Source organism: Drosophila subpulchrella, chromosome 2L, assembly GCF_014743375.2.
Source record: "Drosophila subpulchrella strain 33 F10 #4 breed RU33 chromosome 2L, RU_Dsub_v1.1 Primary Assembly, whole genome shotgun sequence".
Classification (NCBI taxonomy): domain Eukaryota; kingdom Metazoa; phylum Arthropoda; class Insecta; order Diptera; family Drosophilidae; genus Drosophila; species Drosophila subpulchrella.
In genome coordinates, this window is record NC_050610.1 from 14,832,929 (window position 1) to 14,850,588 (window position 17,660).

The 17,660-nt window shown below is 40.3% G+C and overlaps 1 protein-coding gene across 2 annotated transcripts in view; it reads right to left on the reverse strand.

Moving 5' to 3' along the window:
• Positions 1–4,575: 4,575 nt before the first annotated feature.
• Positions 4,576–17,660, reverse strand: part of LOC119546515 (dual specificity tyrosine-phosphorylation-regulated kinase 2) — a 53,431-nt gene continuing 40,346 nt past the window's right edge. For both annotated transcript variants that reach the window (XM_037852842.1, XM_037852841.1), the window contains 5 exons: positions 16,429–16,601; positions 16,089–16,366; positions 9,135–9,273; positions 8,898–9,069; positions 4,576–6,766 (listed from right to left, as the gene is read on the reverse strand). In XM_037852842.1, the coding sequence (XP_037708770.1) occupies positions 5,736–6,766; positions 8,898–9,069; positions 9,135–9,273; positions 16,089–16,366; positions 16,429–16,601 (1,793 nt within the window). In that variant the 3' untranslated portion in view covers positions 4,576–5,735. The remainder of the gene's footprint in view (positions 6,767–8,897; positions 9,070–9,134; positions 9,274–16,088; positions 16,367–16,428; positions 16,602–17,660) is intronic.

The following is a 17,660-nucleotide window of genomic DNA, read 5'->3' on the forward strand; positions in this document are numbered from 1 at the left end:
TTGGTAACAATTTAAGCCAAGCTCGCGACGAAGATGCCAAAAAGCCATCGCAGTGGCAACGAAGACGCCAGCAACATGCGCACATCGGCAACATGTTGCACGAAGAGTTTTAAAAAAGACTTCGAAGAGAAAGCCAAGAGCAAAGAGTTGATACGCGACCGAAAGAGAAAGTGTTGCGGGGCTTTTTTTGCTAGCAACATGAGGAAATGGCTTGCATCTTATCAATTTACCGTGAATCAGAATCACTGGCTTATCGAATCCAGAAATGGCATCGCCGAAACTTAAGTCGCTGATAGCCAATTTCCACCTGGCCAGCGATTGTGGCCACAACCACGTAGCTCACTCGGAAGTGGCGATAAGAACCCGGATCGGTGGCGTCCGAGAATTTGAGCTTTGGCCAAAATAATTTTATTGCATTGCACCATTTAAACCAAAGACGTGCGGGTCTTACATCTCCGGTAATTTAACTTGAGAAGCCGGCGATTTCATGTTCATTGGCGCATTTAATACTATTACTATGTTTTTTGTAGACAAACAACGCGTTCATAGACTGATTCATATTTGTATGGTTCGGGCATGATTAATAATGCTGAGCTGGAAACTCGCTTGGGTAATTTGTCTGGCGATTCCCGCTGAGATCGCATAAGGCGATCCACTGAACAGCACCCTGATACCTTACATCACAGCCCCTTGGCAGTGAATCTACATATTACGCTTAATTCGATATCTTAATGGAGAGGCACCGTGTGAGCTCGAGATCATCGGATTAGAAGAACACATTTATCATTGGAAAACTTCAAACTTGGGGGCGACACATTAGTTTAATAGATTGGTTAAAAAAGTCTTCCCAACGGAATAACACAAGTAAGAGATGTCTTCCTTCAAAGGGTGTGTAAAAAAAGTTCAAGCTCTTTTATTATAATTTTTTGAATATTTGTTGATATCTTTCATACTTAACTAAAATATATATAACACTATCGATTATTTATTTTAATTAACAATTTTAAATTTTATTTAAAAAAAAATACCCAAGATATCGCAAGTGTTTTACTGAGAACTATCTTGAGACTGTAATAAAATCTCTAATAAATCTCTATTTGTTATATGTAATTTCCTAATACTCCTTTACTGATTCCCTAAGCTTAATTGATCTCGAGCACCAAACTTTCCGAAAGAAAAAAAACTATTTTATATCAGAGAACCATCAACAAATTATTGCATTTTCCGCTTTCCACTCAATTACTTCCAGGTCGTAAGCAATTCGGCAGCGACTAATCAACTAATCCATCAATCAACTCCCCAAATAGTCATTTCATCGCCGGTTTTGATAAATAACTTTTCACATTCCGGACGCCCAGGAAAACAAAAAGCAGTTCCAAGGCCAATTATCTGAGGCCCTAATGCAATTCTTAAAGACCCGACCACAGGTACCTTTAAGTGGCGATTGCATAAGTGGCAAGCGCCAGGGAGCTTATCAGGTCTTTGGCTTCTTTGTTCCATTCACAGACCCCGATAATGACCCATGATGATACTAAAGATCGGGGCTCTCCGTTGTCCAAGTCATCTCTCCTCGGGTCTTTTGTAGTGCGTGCTTAAATCTTATTTGATGGCTTTCTTTGTTGACCGATCGGGCTGTGAGAAAAGACTCTCTGCGCAATCCCCAAAATCGGTGGAAAATATTTTCACCTGTTGCCTGATTGAATTGTTTGCGCAATCCGTAGAAAATATTAGCAGGAAGCTAACCCCTGGTCAAATCCATTTCTAATTACCTGATTTTAATTTCTATCTACTTATTTTCTTTGCCATTTCGGTCTTTCTCTCTGTATATCCCCCGGCGTGCTCGTGTTTCTGTAATTACTTCCCACACACGGCGAAAACTGTGAGTTATAATTGCCAATTTCGCTTGTTTGCTAATGGTTCACCATTAAAATTTTGAGCACCAGGGTCAGAGACAGGGCAATACAAGCGCCAGTGGCAATAGGGATCTTGTCTTCGATCAATTACAATCTATCGAAAATAGTGCGACAAACAAGTAGTGTTTCCAAGTATTTGATTGAATAACTCCATATAAATACAGTTTATTATTTTACTATTTTGGAAAACAACTTACCAAGGGTGTGTTTAATTACTACAGCCTTGCCTTTGTTGTACAACCACTAAGCTGACCTCTGATAAAGACATTTATGGTTTTTGCAATTTAGTTTTATGCCAAAAAATAAACATAAATTTTGTGGGCAGCCGCTCCTTCAGCAAATAAAAATCGTAGTTTTAAAAAAACAGATATACATTGAGCAATACACAAAGATTAAGATGATCAAGGCCTACAGAATGGTTCTTAGCTGCACTGAGAAACGACCAAGAACTATAGATAATTTGCCCTTTTAAAGTCTAGTTAAAATCTTGATGAATGGGTAACCAAAGACAGTTGATGTATGTGCCCAAGATTAATAAAAAAAAACAAAAGCCATTGCCTTACGGACGGACGGCAAAAACTGAAACACCGAAAAAAGACTAAATGCTTTACAAATACCCAACAACAAAACGCTCGAGGGGAAAGACTTTCACCTGGCGACGAATGATCAAAAGAAGCAAAGAAATGTATGAGGAGAAACAAAAACAAAAATCCCAGAAAAAGGCAGGCAAGTTAAGGCAGAAGCGGCCTTCGAGACAGATGCCATGGACCCGAAACCGAAACCAAAAAACCGAACCCGACCTGCGATGGCCTCCACCTGGCAACAACAAGTGGGCAACCCGACGATCATGATCATGATCATCGGCATCAGCAGGCGCTGAAGAAGCCACCATCGTACGTCAATAAACCTTTGACTCAATGACGCTTACGGTTGCCGCTGCCTGTGCTTATCACTCGGTTCCAGACCCTCATGGGGAATTCGGATTGTGGTCGGTGTGAACTGCGATCGTGAGCTGGCAACTTTTACTTTTCATTCAAGAATGGGTCGGGCTTTGGGATTAAGTCACATGTACACATAAGGCTGAACCACTGCGAGTACTTAGAATTCTACTTTCCCCGAAGTCTGACGACTCTTTAACCCCCACGCAGGCACTTGGGAATCAAAAGTGAAAACATAGCATTGAGCATTTGAAGATGTCAAGTTTTAGGACAGGTTGAGATCTTCAACTCCGTCAGTCTTCTTCAATGCTCAAAAGTCCGAGTCATTGAGGATAATCGTCGACAATTTGTTAAGCAACTATTGACAGCATAAACTAATGGTTTAAGCAGATACAGTTATTAGTGAGGGCCCTATTTAAGCTCAATCACAATCAATCTACAAAATATACAAATATTAACAACTCACACAAAAATTGGCATATTTGTTTTCTTTCTTTTTAGATGGTGTCGGAAATTGCATAATTCGTGCGAGCGGCCAAAGATTCGATGAATTAATAACAAAAACTAAATGATTGCAGAGCCCTCGCGGCAATATCAAATGGTGTCACGTAGATCATTATACCCAACACCAAAATTGGGAAAGAGGAAGATGCCGGGCTGATAAAATTAGATTGTAAATAAAGTCCATAACTTTTTGTTACCTATAAATGCTTCCGCTCGGGATAAAGGATAATATAGATCAACTTTCTTTTGATTTTGGTTAACGCTGAAAATAGGGGACACCTTGTACTTTACTTTGTAAAATATGTTATCTTATACAAATTAACTAAATTCCACAAAATATAAATTTAAACTCAATAAATGTCTCATTTTTCATAACCGATATGTAAAATCATTTAAACATTTACTTACATTATATTTGACGCCGTTTTTACAGCACGCCTTTAAGTAGGCTGTATCTTATTTTTTAACAAAAATCTACTGTTCACTAAAAAAACCTAAGAAAAAAACTTTAATTTATTTTAACAAAAATTAAAAAACCTGAACAAAATAAAACTTTTTAAAATCGATTTTTTGTATATATTCTTCAATCGTTTTAATCAAGAAATAAATTCCGATTTTTAATATAGAAATGGAACCCCTTAAAATAAAACAAACACATTTTTTTGAGTACATAGTTTTTTTCATTTATTCGTTTTTTTGTTGTAATTCTTGTAATTGTAATTGATTACATGTTGTTTTTCTCGATCTATACAATTAATATGCGTCATTTATTTAAAATTGATATATCTGTACGTATATTTTTATAATCATAATTTTATCATTGTTTTTAATTAATACTAAACGTTAAATTCGAACACACTTTGTAAAACAAGTTTTGCCATTGGATTTGTTTTTGTTTTTGTCAAAATCTATAATAAAACACATAAAGAAAGTATCAGAGATAATTACGACGAGTGGCAGAGAAAACATTTACAAATAATACGAAACAAGCTCCAAAGGATCGCAGCTGTGTATATATAGGCTTAGGTATTGTAGTCCTATGTGATATATATCCAAAAGTCATGAGCAAAAATTGCAATTTGTGTACAGTGATATCTAACTTACAGGATTACAGGTTACAAACTTCGTTCAAATTACAGTCTGGATTCGGTAAGCGTTCTTACCCAGCTCAAGTTCCTACTAAACTATCCGCCGTCTTGTTTCTTTTTCAATACACAAACTTTAATTTGAATAAAACATTATTTATTTATTGTGTTTTTGCCTCCACTAATACGGTTTACATAGATGTGGCGCTCTACAATTATTGTATATTGGGTTGGTTTATTATTCGGTTGTGATATTGGCCATATTTTGTTTCTCTATCCGTCTAGTTTTAATAGATTTATAGTTCATTAAATATATGTGTTTTCATTAAATTATGACATGTATTCCGTGTGGATAGGGCTGATAGATGATAGTTAATTTATTTCCATGCGGAGAACAAACTTATCTTGCATTGGTAGACTAAGGAGTTGATTTGCTTCAGTGTGATGTATGATGTTGGCCATCGAACCTCCAAGATCTTAAACTACGAATACAATTACAGTTAAGATATAGATACATTTCTGTTTCGCATATGTAACTAATAACAGCCTTGATACTGTTGCAAAAGACATGGAAGCTGTATGAAATTGTTACAAATTTGAGTCGTAACCCTATAAATATGTATGTATCTTTGAGTTCGGGTGAGTGGGATGCGTTGGGTGAATCGTTACAAATGTTGTCTACAACTATGTTTAGTATATGCAATATCTAATAAACTACATCTAGGTTATCTTGTTCCTTTGAGCTGGCTTCTGTTTAGTTTTGAATTTCATTTTTTTTTTCTTATTATCTTTGTAGTGTTGTTCATGTTGAATACGGTGTAAAGGGATGAATTGCAACACCTTGTTAGTTGGAGGGAAGAAAATACTTTTCGGGATAGGTTTGTGGGTGTGAATACGATTGGGAATACCTTTAGCTATGGCAGTAGCGAAATAAAATAGGGTTGAGGAAAACTAAGAATACTGCAAAGTGGACTCTGCAAAGAAAGGACTCCCTCTTAGCTGGTTGCAACTATTTCGAGTGGGCAGGGATTTCCAGGAGCAAGTGGGTGTACAACAGCATTGCGCTCGCATTCAAATACAATTCACACACGTCTATAATTCCTATATAGCTTACATATAACAATAACTACAGCTAGGTGCGAGGAGGCCTATTCCCTCGCCATCGCCTACGCCTACTCCTCCTCCCGCTCCTTGACATCAGCGCAGTGCTGTGGACGCCACTTCTAGCTCCAGAAGTCCATCATGTTGACCAGCTTGCACTTCTTCAGCTCCAGCTTGGTCGGCCTTGCCCTAAGTCAAGCCCGTCCAAAGATGGCCCTGTCGGAGACATCGCCGGTGGACTGTGAGTGCGACATGGCCATGGTGGCTCCTCCCGACGACGACGACGACTGCTGCTGCTGCTGCTGACCACCCGCTCCATGATGGTGATGGTGGTGCGTGGTCGTGGCAATCGTGGCCGTCGACGCATTGTGGTGCGTCACATTGTGATGGTTGTGCGCCAGCGTCGAGCTGCCATATTTCGAGGCCATGGCACCCACAATTCCGTTTCCGGTGCCAGGCAGATGCTTCCTGGTGGCCGCCGACGAGACATGATGGGTGCTGCCACTGCCGACGCCTCCATAGATCCTGTGCAGCGAGTACTGCTGCACGGACTCCAGATCCGAGACGCTCGACGTGATCTTCGAGCGCACCGCCACCTTCTGCATGCTGTTGTACTTGTCGCTGGCACTCAGCTTGATATCGGGCAGGTGTCCATTGGACTGGGCATGACCATGGCTCTGGGCCGGTGGCTGCTGTCTCGACTTATTGGTGGTGGCGATCGCGGCATTGTGCACCGCCGTGGTGCTGGTTATCGAGGCCACCACGGGCCCGTTGGTGCCCGGCGAGATCTCCGAAAAGCTGTAGCAGGAAGACTTCTGGGAAACACTGTTCAGACCGGAGCTGGACGAGCTGCTCGACATGCGGCAGCTGCGATGGCGACTGGAGGTGGAGGGCTGCAGAAACTCGTGGTGGGCCGCCTCATCGGGCGTCATCCGCTCCGCAGGATCCCATTCCAGGCAGCGCTGCAGGAAGTCGATGAAATAGCGGTCCTGGCAGTGCAAAATCTGTGCCAATGACTTGCTGCCCGGCGTCCTCTTGCGTCCCTTAGTGTTTGTTATGCAGCGCGGTGCATCGCGGGAGTCGAAGAACAGGCGGCGCCTCCTGGCCACCGAGATGAGCACCTTGGGCGGCAGACCCAGCACCTCCATGATGCAGGCGAGCTGCTCCACCTCGTTCTCGCCGGGAAAGAGTGGGAAGCCCGTGTACAGCTCGGCCAGAATGCAGCCTATAAAAAAATCGGTGAAGGGAAAGGTTGACATGTAATTAGTATTGATTTTCGGTGCTTGATGGGGGGCAGCAATTGCTGCAGTCATTTCCGGCGGTCAAACAGGCGCATTGACCTTGACTTTGTGGCAAACACGTGTCCCCTTCTGACCGAGATTATTTATCTTCTACTGCACTTTCTAATGGACTTTGAGACTCTTAGTACTGGCATGATGGTCAGCCAAGGAGAGATGTCACTGCCAGATGGCATAACCAAGGCCTTTGACTGACATTTTGTGACTCAATAGTTTTCCTTTGAATAGTGGCCATTCATCGCAATTTTAGTAAATGGAATTGAACACCACAAGCTTGATTTTGTGCCCCAAAAGGTGAATAAGCTATCAAAACTATTAGAGTTAAGTAAGCTAACTTACTTAGAACTTTGTGAAACAAAGCTTGATTAAGTTTAAAGATGACCAGAACTTTTCCTAAGATCGAGTACGATTCTGTGAACATTTTAGCAAAAGAATTGCCAGAGATGGACCTTTTATAATTTAATAAGAGCGATGATAGCTAGGCAGGTACCAAATATATATGTTCTATTACTCAAACTCTCAACAGAGTAGGTTTATTTTAAAGCTGGTCTGCTTAGCTTCCTGCCAGCAATCCGAAATGTCACCTACCAGAAATTATATATACATATTCTATGCTGTTTAACCTGCATCTGGGACTTTACCTCTCCCCGAGACCTCATTTACGTAATGAAGCTGAAGGCAATCAAGCCCACACATATCTATTGCAGATGGCCCATTCTGTGGGGGCGTCGAGTTTGCTAAGAGCTCACATCATTCAACACGTAACCCATTTCCATTGCCTACTATACTTACTGCATATGCTCTGGGCACAGTAACTCAAATAAGTAGAGACCCACATATAGAAACCCAAGACGGGGGATAAAAATAAACTGAGCGGGCTTTTATTAGGGGCCAGAAATAACAACCTGCCACCGCAGGACCTCACGTCCGTGCGCACATTTAATGAGTCCTTTGTTGTCGACGGGGCTCACGATATTTTGCCGCTGCTCCCGCTGCTGTTTCTGCTGACCGGACGTGGCTGTGGTCGGAAATGGGCGCTAAAAGGATGTGCACGATGTGGCCGGGAGTGGCTAAAGGTCCGGGCTGGGCTGGGCAAAATTATTGTATACATAAACTTCAAGTGCGGCGGCGGCACTTGTTGAGTGTGCCCCTTGACCCGCACCTCCGGCACCTCCGTCGATATCTCATTGTTCGCTCGGATGGAGGAGGTCCTTTTCCGCCTTCGCCTTTGCCTGTTGCTACTAATTGGCCTAGTGCGTGTTCTTACACTTGGCTGAGCTTTTCGGTTTTGGCTAGGTCAATTGAACGGGCAAAGTGGAAGCTCCTTACTTAGCGAAAAAGTATCCTGATACGAAGAACTTGGTAGTTTTTTTCTAGTTCATTTTAGAAACTCAAATTAAGAACTCAAGCTTTGTTGAACCATTAATCTTTGCTTGTTCAAGAGATAACAAGCTTGAAGTATTGAAAACTCAGTCATTTTTCTTATAAAACTTCAATGTGAGTTGATATATGATATTCGCATTTATAGGGTATCATTTTAACGATTAAGCAATGAAAACTTAATATTGAGAATAATTATTTCTTGAATTTCTCTTTCCTTGAAAATTCGCTCGAATCGAAAAAGTGAAAAAAGACCAAGATACCGCATCTAAGTAAGAGCGAAACCACAATATTCCAAACTCTCCAAAATAGGAAAAGAGAGAATGTGATACGCCCCGCATCTAGATGGAATTTATACTCAATTTAATAATCAGATCTTCTCAATTTTTTTTTTCTCTGTGTAAGTTCATTTCTTTTTTCCCCCATTTTCTTCGACATAGCTTATGCCCTACAAACACAGAACTTGTCCACGTGCAATATAACCCACAAATGTTTAATATTTAATGCTTCCCACCATTGCCGGGGATATTTATAGGGCCAACGTGTGTGGGCCATAAATTTGCCTGGCAAATGCAGGGCAAGCATTTAAAATTTCATTGCAGCCTGCACATGTTTGCCAGCCCACTTGGGAACACGACTGGACAGGATGTTTTTAATTAAAAGTGGGCACACACTCACCCAAGCTCCACATATCGATGGCGGTGCCGTATTGCAGGCCGAGAATCACCTCCGGGGAGCGATAGAACCTCGATTGGATGTACGTGTAGATTTTGCGATCCACGTAGCATGAGCTGCCAAAGTCGATGACCTTAATAGAGCTGCTACCACGCTGTTTGAGCAAGATGTTTTCCTAAAATTCAGATTATAATGTATTGGTTCTGGGGGTAAATATTCCAATAAATCCAGTGCACTTACCGGCTTGAGATCACAGTGAATGATGTTTTCCTTGTAGAGCAAACGCAGGCACTTCACAATCGAGTTGCAGAAGCGTCGTATGAGACTCATGCTGAATCCATTGTAGTTGTTCTTCTTTATCAATTCGTACAGGTTCAAGCTGTAAGGACAAGGGAGAAATGTTGTATTTAGTAGTGCCAGTGCAACCCTTTCTGCAAAAGTGCCTCGAACATGAGTCAGCGACAAACCCCCATTGGAATCGCAATCGTTGACAAAACAAGGGACACTCTCGCAAAATGGAGAACAAAACAAGGAGTCAAGTCAAATGCCGGCCGCTTTAAGCCCTTCGATGTATACTATAATACCGGCAACATGCACTGAATTAATTCCCATTGCATGTCGGGCTCGAATTTGGGCATACAACGATAACGTTCTACGTCAGCAACAACAATATCGACAATGTCAGTCATGAGCAGTCAGTCGGCAGACGACAATAGAACGTTACTGAAAATGGTGGCACATCAAGCCAAAAAGAGCTGCCAAACGATGACAACAGTGGAACCAGAAATTGTCTTTATTTTAAACTCAAAAGAGTTGGTCTTAAAGATACAAGAGATATTTTCAACCACACAATAGACCATTTTCCAAGTATGGTAATTATAATATAGATATATCCTAGAGTTAGGGTAGAACTAGTACGATATCTAATCTCATAACTAGAAATTAATTAAATAAGCCATTTTTTTAAAGTGGGTAATCTTAAAAAGACTAGACATATATTCCATCTCTTATTAAACCATTATCTAAGTGTTTTGATAGTACGAATTCTAATCTGAAAATATAAAATAATAAAACAAACCATTTTATAATATTCTTAATAAACAAAATTTTACCTAATGACCTGTTCAACTAGATTCTAACAAATTTTGCTTAAGTATGAACGTTTATACTCAAGTTATTTGCACAACAGTTTCCTTTATGTACTATCCATTAGACAAAGACCACTGTTTAAACACCCCTCCTTGGATTCCAAAACTGTCCCCTGACTTTGTCAACCCTTTCGCTGTTTTTTGTTTACTCTGCGATTTCTGTGCCATGTTTACTGTATTCGCAGTTTTTGCATTGGCTGTCGATTAATTAACTGATAACAAAAGGAGTTTCATTGCCTCAATGTCAATGCAACCACAGAAGAGGCAAAACCCCAAGATTACAGCCGGTGGGTGTAATATGCTCGTTGATCAAAAGTTTGGTCAATTGTTGTTGCCAGTGTTTTTGGGAATCGATGATTGATGACTTTTGGTGACATCCGCAGAGGGAAATATATTTGCCGCCTTGCCCTATCTATCCAATAGATTTCCTCTCGTTCATCATCATAAAGATCTCAATTTATTGAACTCGCTTTCATTTCCCTTTTTCTCTCCATATAAGCTGTTATATACATACGGCTATCAATAACTTTATCGCCTGCCATGAGTAGTCCTTTGACATGTTTGACCTATATAAAAGAAAGTGAAAGATGGCCAAAAGCAATAACTGCTTTCGGCATAAAAGGACTCAGGACTTTTGCGTGGGAGCAGATGAATCACAAAATGTTGCAGGTTAAAGCTAAGGAAATGTGAATATGAATTTTTGGTAGCCTATTTGTAAACAGAAAATATTATGAAATAATATTACCCCTTCTCTAAAATCCATCTCTGAATTCTAAACAGTAAAAATGTAAAGGTAATGGTTCACAACTTCTTATTTGCTCTTTTAAATCTTCGCTTTTAAGTGCGAGTGACTTTCAACATTTTAATCGTATCTTGAGGCTTTGAGCCATGTTCTACAGCTTGTACATGCCGTAATCCAATTTAAATTTATGTCAGCATACGGAAAGGCCAACACACACTCACTCCCAAAACCGCCAAGAGTGTTTAAAAGCGCGCTAAGCTGATTGAGCTAACAGAGTGTCAAGGACGTTTTCTCGTCGTTTTTCCCCGACTAAAGCCACATAATGGCATGAATGACTGTCAAATCGTTGGGAAGCACACAGGCTAGAAGGAGGGAGGGGGCGGATACACTCAACGACCCCCTCCACAGACCGCAAAGGTCACGCGGCTTTTAATTTGAAAACTTTCACATTGCAACTGGCGCCTTTGAAAATGCCAAAATAGCAGGCCTTAAAGTGACGGGCTTTAAGGAAAGTCTGAAATATTGATTTTGCAGCCATTCAAAATAGATGACGAGCGGCTGTGGAAGGTATATATAGTATATTCTTTTGGCAAACAGACGAGTCTATAACAAACCAATAAGAAAATCATCAAAATGTCATAATTTCAATCGGCGAATCGGAAGAGTGTACATGTGTATGCTTCGAAGTCTGCATATTATAACTGCATTATGACATGCCACAGCCAATGCCAAAAGTCCATGAATCTGCCATGAACTTGAGAATTGTTTTTTTTTCTTTTTTTGGGACTGCCTGGGGCGTCTTTTTCCGGCCCGTTTTTTTCGTGCCGAAATTCCGCTGGTAATTTGATTGATTATTTGCCCCTGCGACGATGCAACTGCAACATGCAATTGTAACGAGCCACTAATGCCTTGCATTTAGCACACCAAAAATGGAACAAAATATTACCAGAGGCTAGTGAAAGTGAATTCGGATAATAAACAAAAATAGGAAAATCGGATGACGCCCCCAATAAACAAGATATAAAGAGCTAAGCTTGAAGGTCTTCATATGCAACTTATTTCTGATGGTCCTTTAAATCTATACACTAATTTTTCGGCTATATATTTTTTAAATAGCTGAGACTGTCAATTGGCAGAAAATAAACTTGTCTTCGTGTCGAGCATGGTGTGACCTTTTTTTGTGTGAGCCGGAAAGTAAACTTTTTCGTTGCTTTTTGGGCAACTTTTAGCATAAATTTGAAATTGGTTTCCCTGCTGGTTGAAAGCGAAAAGAAAGTGCCATTGATTGACAAGTGAGTGTGGTGAGGAAAAGCTGTACTGACTACATTTGCATAACGAATTTCAACGTGTCACTGGAGTTAAGAGCGGAATTAATTTTACTTTTCGCTTATCAATTTCAAAATATACCTTCCCGAAAAAGTTTGATCCCAGAGGGCTACCATAGTGCCACATTTTCTTCTCAATTTTGTCTTAAATAACCATAAATATTCAGAGTTAAGCGGCTTAACCGAAATGCTGGCAAAAAGCTGCCTTTGAATTAATGATGCTGTCCCTGGCTGGGACGTTTGCGACCTTGGTTTCCATCCCAGTCCCAAGGCCTGGCTAAATTTCTCCACAAAATATCCTTTTTCTGCCCGTCGTCGTTGTGGCATTTTAATTAGTCGACGACTGGTATGACAGCCAGCTACGTAGTCGAACCGTAAATAATCACAGAAATGCAGAAAAATATCCTGACACGGCCGGGGAATGCGGAGTGGACCTAGGGGCAAATTTACCTTTTAGTGGATGATAAATGACTTGGCCTTGGCCAGGCTAACTGGCTTCTATCTGCCACCGCGACGGGCGTACAGCAAAACAAACTTAATGCTTGGGAAATGTCAATTAGCAGTAATTACTGTGCCCTGGCACGGCATAATAATAACCTACATCAACATCCGCGGAACAGCTGACACCGACACTAATGTTTATTCTCCAGGTAACTCAATCCACGAACTCGTCCTTGCCGCTCGTCCCTAATTGCAATTTACGCGCGTTGAGTGCAAAAATTAATTAAAAAGAACAAACTTGCAGGACCTGCTCATTTGCATGACCACGCCCCCTGCTCACGCACGCCGCATGTTGCATTTTAATTAAAAATCATTTCGTCCTGCCGCTCCTGCGTCCTTTTTCGCCACATGACCAATGCCGGCGGATTGCCGACGACATCCTGTCAGCTGTCTATGTCTATGTCTATGTCACTTGCGCGTTGTCGGTGGGCATGTCTGGAATAGTCAATTACATGCCTGATGACAGGCGGTCACATGCTGCATCTGTTTGACATTGATTGGCTTTGAAATGGATAGAGTTGGGGTCCTGAAGTGGGTCACCAGGTGTATAAAAATACATTGGTTTTTTACTGAATTTAAAACTGCCTGAAAGTTTTTATAATTTATAGAGCAATTATTATATTTCATATTCATAGCTCGCAGCATAAAGCATTTAATATAATTTATAAAGACCATAGCAAGAGACCTTGACGATATTTATGCATTGAATCTCACAGATCTAAGCGTTTTATCGATTAAAATACTTATTTATTGGTAAGTTTTATATTGAGTTCTAATTAAAATGGTTAAGATAAGTATAATTGTTGTTAAAAATAATACATTTTCCATAAGTCGCAACATATAGAGTTAAGTTGAATGAAGTAAATCAATAGACGAGAGACCTTGAGGATATTTATGCACTCCATCTCAAAGACTTAGGCCTTTCATCTATCAAAATGTATGTCCAATAATTTATATTCCTGTTAATACACAATACACCATAAGATCTAAGATCTCGTTAACTTTTAAAATTGATTCCCAGACGATTATCGCCAGCATGATCTCGTTAGGAGCCATAAAAATTGAAATTAAATCATGACACATGGCACAGCGAAAACCCGCCGAGTTGAGAGGCGAAGCGAGTGACATTGGAAACTGTGGAGGCTTTCCTCCCGGGCAACATTAGCTGAAATTTATGTGCTTGACACACACCCACAGAGCCACACTCTTTCACACAGGGCGAAACTTGGCCCGTAGTCTGTTCTCTTGGCCAAAAAGGAGCAGCGTCATTCTCGACGGGACAATATGCTGCATAGTTATGGGGGCCCGGAATGTGTGTTGGCTGTCTTTGGCACTTTGGCAGCACTCATTTTATCGCTGTCGCTGTAAATTATGTGGCTCATAATGCTAAAACAAGACCAAAACAGCCGACTGAGAATGCCACCTGCCAGGGTCGAAGGTGGCAAAGCACCCAAATATGGTAGTTCTGTTGTATGTGCTGTGTGCGAAATGTGTCACTTGGCGTCAATTTAGTTCCTCCCATCCCAGGATGTCCTTTTTGCGAAATAGAGTCCTTGAATGTGTCTGGCTTTTGTGTGGAGGTGAAATAAGTGTGTCACTTTGGGGACACGGATTAGGTTTCATATTTGCAGGCACACTGTGGTGTCCATTTTCCTAATTAGCTAATCAGATTGGGGGTAATGCTCGCCTCATTTGCACAGCAGAATTCAAAAGAAGAAATTAGGACACCACAGTGTTTATCACATTTTCAGTTTTTTCTTTGATTTAATTACTTTTTCCCCACTTCTTTCAATTTGGCCTAATCCTATCAGGCAAATTAAATCATTACGTCGGAGAACATTTTACCCCTCATGGCATGGGCATGCAAATAAAATTGCGTGCAAGTAAATTTAATTACGTAAAACTTGCCATACAATTTGTTTACTCGTTCAAAACAAACTTTAAAACTTGCCGCTGAGTTGTCAATGCGGTTCGGTTCCCCATTTTCCCCTGGTCACTTGCAGGCTAAAACTTTGTCCGCTGCGGTGAAAACTTCTTTAAATCTGGATAAAAAAAAAAGTGGGAAAACACTAAGTGCGCACTCCAAGCAAGAAACGGAAACGAAAAACAATTTTGCGGCTAATTAGTCGCAGAGCAAATAATTAATTAAATTTGTGTAGCTGCCGTGAAGAGGGTTAACGATTTAAGGATTTAATTTTGCCTACCCATCGATTTTTGACTGTCGCCTGCAAATTAGGATTATTCTGATGGCGTGCCACTAACCCATTTGGATTTAGAGACCCGAAATCGGTTCTTAAAAATGTCAACTCTACTACTTTTTTTGCCTGCAATTAAGACAAATTAGTCGTCCGTCGGCTGACGGAAATGTCAAGCTCAATGGGAAGAATGGTAAGCATTTATTTTGGAGATGGGGTGGTTATAAGGAAACAACTTACAAGACCGCCGACCTTCACCGTTCGCTTTCTTCAACTTTGACTGTTGCATCGCGTGTTGCTTCCGCCTTCTTTGGGATTTATTTTTACCATATTTGCGTTGCCTGCTGTCTAAACTTTGACATATGCAGTCAGTTTTTATGCCTTCCCCAGTGCAACCCTATATTTTAGTCAACACCTGAGCTGCTCGCCGGATTTCAATGCTGCCAATCAATTAGATTTCTGCCTATACACACACTAAAAATACAACCAGCCCCCAAACACAACAGGTTTTCCTCCGGGCAAAATAACCCGTAGGTGTGAAAAACCAGGGGGTGTGGAAATGCATTTTCCTGCGCCAGCAAGTAGGCCACACAACATTCAACATTTAAATTGAAATTGATGGCCAAGCGGCGTTTGCGGTCTGTTGGCTGTTTCGATTGTGTCTGCGTCTGTCAGTTGTTTGCGCTTTTGTGGCAAGTAAATTACTACCTCTACGGGGTAGGAAATTAAATAGATATTTATATTGGTTACCAGGAAAACATTCTAGTATTAAAGAATCTATCCACAGTCCCCTATCCTCACACCCATTTATAAATTAATTTGAAAAAAACTCGTAAAAAGAATTATGAAAGCCACTTGAGAGCATTTGTGGCGAAGCCAGGATTTATGGGCTTACGAAATGGCAAACCAAAGTCATTGGATACGCAACGCATACACAAGCCAATAAAAGTTAGCTGGAAGACAATGAAAAAACCTGCGGAAAACGCACATATGTGTGCTTGAGGGGCAAAAACGAGGGACCAACTTCTCAAATCGCAATGCGTGCTAGGTACTTGGAGCATGGAAATTAATAATAGCCAAATTTGATGGCCAGGAATCACGCAACGAAAGTTGGCAAGCAATAATTGGCAGAATGTTAATAGAAATGCGAGTTATACGCGCATTTAATTGAAGACAGTAAAAGCCAACTCCAGTTTTACCCCGTGACCGGAAAAAAACAAAGCAAACGCAATTGACGTCAGCAGGAGTTAGGAAATTATGATAATAAATTCATGGTTACTTACCTCATCAGCTCAAAGGTGATGCACAAATGCTTGCGGAAATAGGTGTAGTCGAGCATGTGTATAACATTGTGAGATCCATCCGCATCCTTTTCGCGCAGCTCATCGAGGATATTGAGTTCGACGACGGCCTGGTTGAGGAAACGTTTCTTGTTCCTTATGATCTTAATGGCCACGTGTGTGTTGGTCTTGTGATCCAGCGCCCTGATGACCTGGCCAAAACTGCCTTTGCCAATTACCTCCAGAATCTCGTAACGGAAGGCTATGTGATCGTGTTCGATCTGTTAAATAATGGAATTCCCGTTTAAGTGTGCTCCCAAGTATATTTGCAGACTTTACTTACGATCTTGTAGTTGCCATTATCATCATCATAGCCCATATTGGTGGTGTTGGCTGTGGGGGCGGGTTTGTTGTAGTTCTTGCTGGCATGCTGGCCGAAATACCAGACCTCCTTGTACACCTTAAGTTCCTCGAACTCCAGATCAGTTAGGTAGTTGCGGAACTTCTTTACCAACTCTGTTTTATAAGGAAATGAAAAAGTAATATAATAAAAATTAAATACAATTAAAAAATGTAACTCAATTAAAGGTTTTACAAAGCTGTGTTTTTTAAACCACTCTTTTAATAGATTACATTAAAAAGTTTAAAAGCTTTATATTTTTGTTTTTATTTGCATCCACAGCTGCAATTTAATTTCCGTCATGGCTAAAAGCATTTTCGTGCTTACTACTCTCCACTGAAACAACTCGTCCTTTTACACTTTTTGTAACCAAGTGAACAGGTAATTGAGAATTTTCCCATGTGGCAACTGCCACTCTAAAACCCTATTGACCCTGACCTCAATGGCATTTCGCTCGTATTTTTTTTTCAATGTATTTAAAATTAATTAGAGAGCTGGGGAATGATGGAGTGTGGCCACCAAATGCCTGGAGGGTGTGCTCAACTAATTGGCATTGGGCTGCAGCGATGCAAACCAGCAAACGCACAAAGCATCGCCTTTGGTGGCATTGGTTTGGACATCCTCGCTATCCCAACGCCATGAAGGGTAAACCCAACCCACTGAGGGCAGCTACACACTGTTTCAATTTTAACTAACTATACATTATAATAAAAACCCATTTCATGTTGTACATTTTTAAACATTTTTGTAAAACTAAACCATTATTTATAATAGATCAACCGATATGAATTAAAGACACTTAATCGATTTCATAAATATTTGTTTTTGAAACTAACATTTTCGAAGTTAAAATCCAAGTCTAAGCATTTTTCACTCGTTTTGTATAAATTGTGTTTTTTTCTATTTTAATAAAAAAAGTTTTCTTTTAGAAATTAAATATTAACATTTGTGAGGTCTAGGCCGAAACTTTTTCTATTAATTTTGTATAAACTTGAAATGTATTCTATTCAAAATACCGACATGATCCCAATATTTAAGTGATATACCTTCCCAGTGGCTTTGTCTCCGCAAAATATATAATAATAATATAATATATAATACATAAATAGTTACAACAATATAATTTTACTGTTATTAAAAAATCTTTAAGTTAAGTTTAGGTATACCCCCAGATT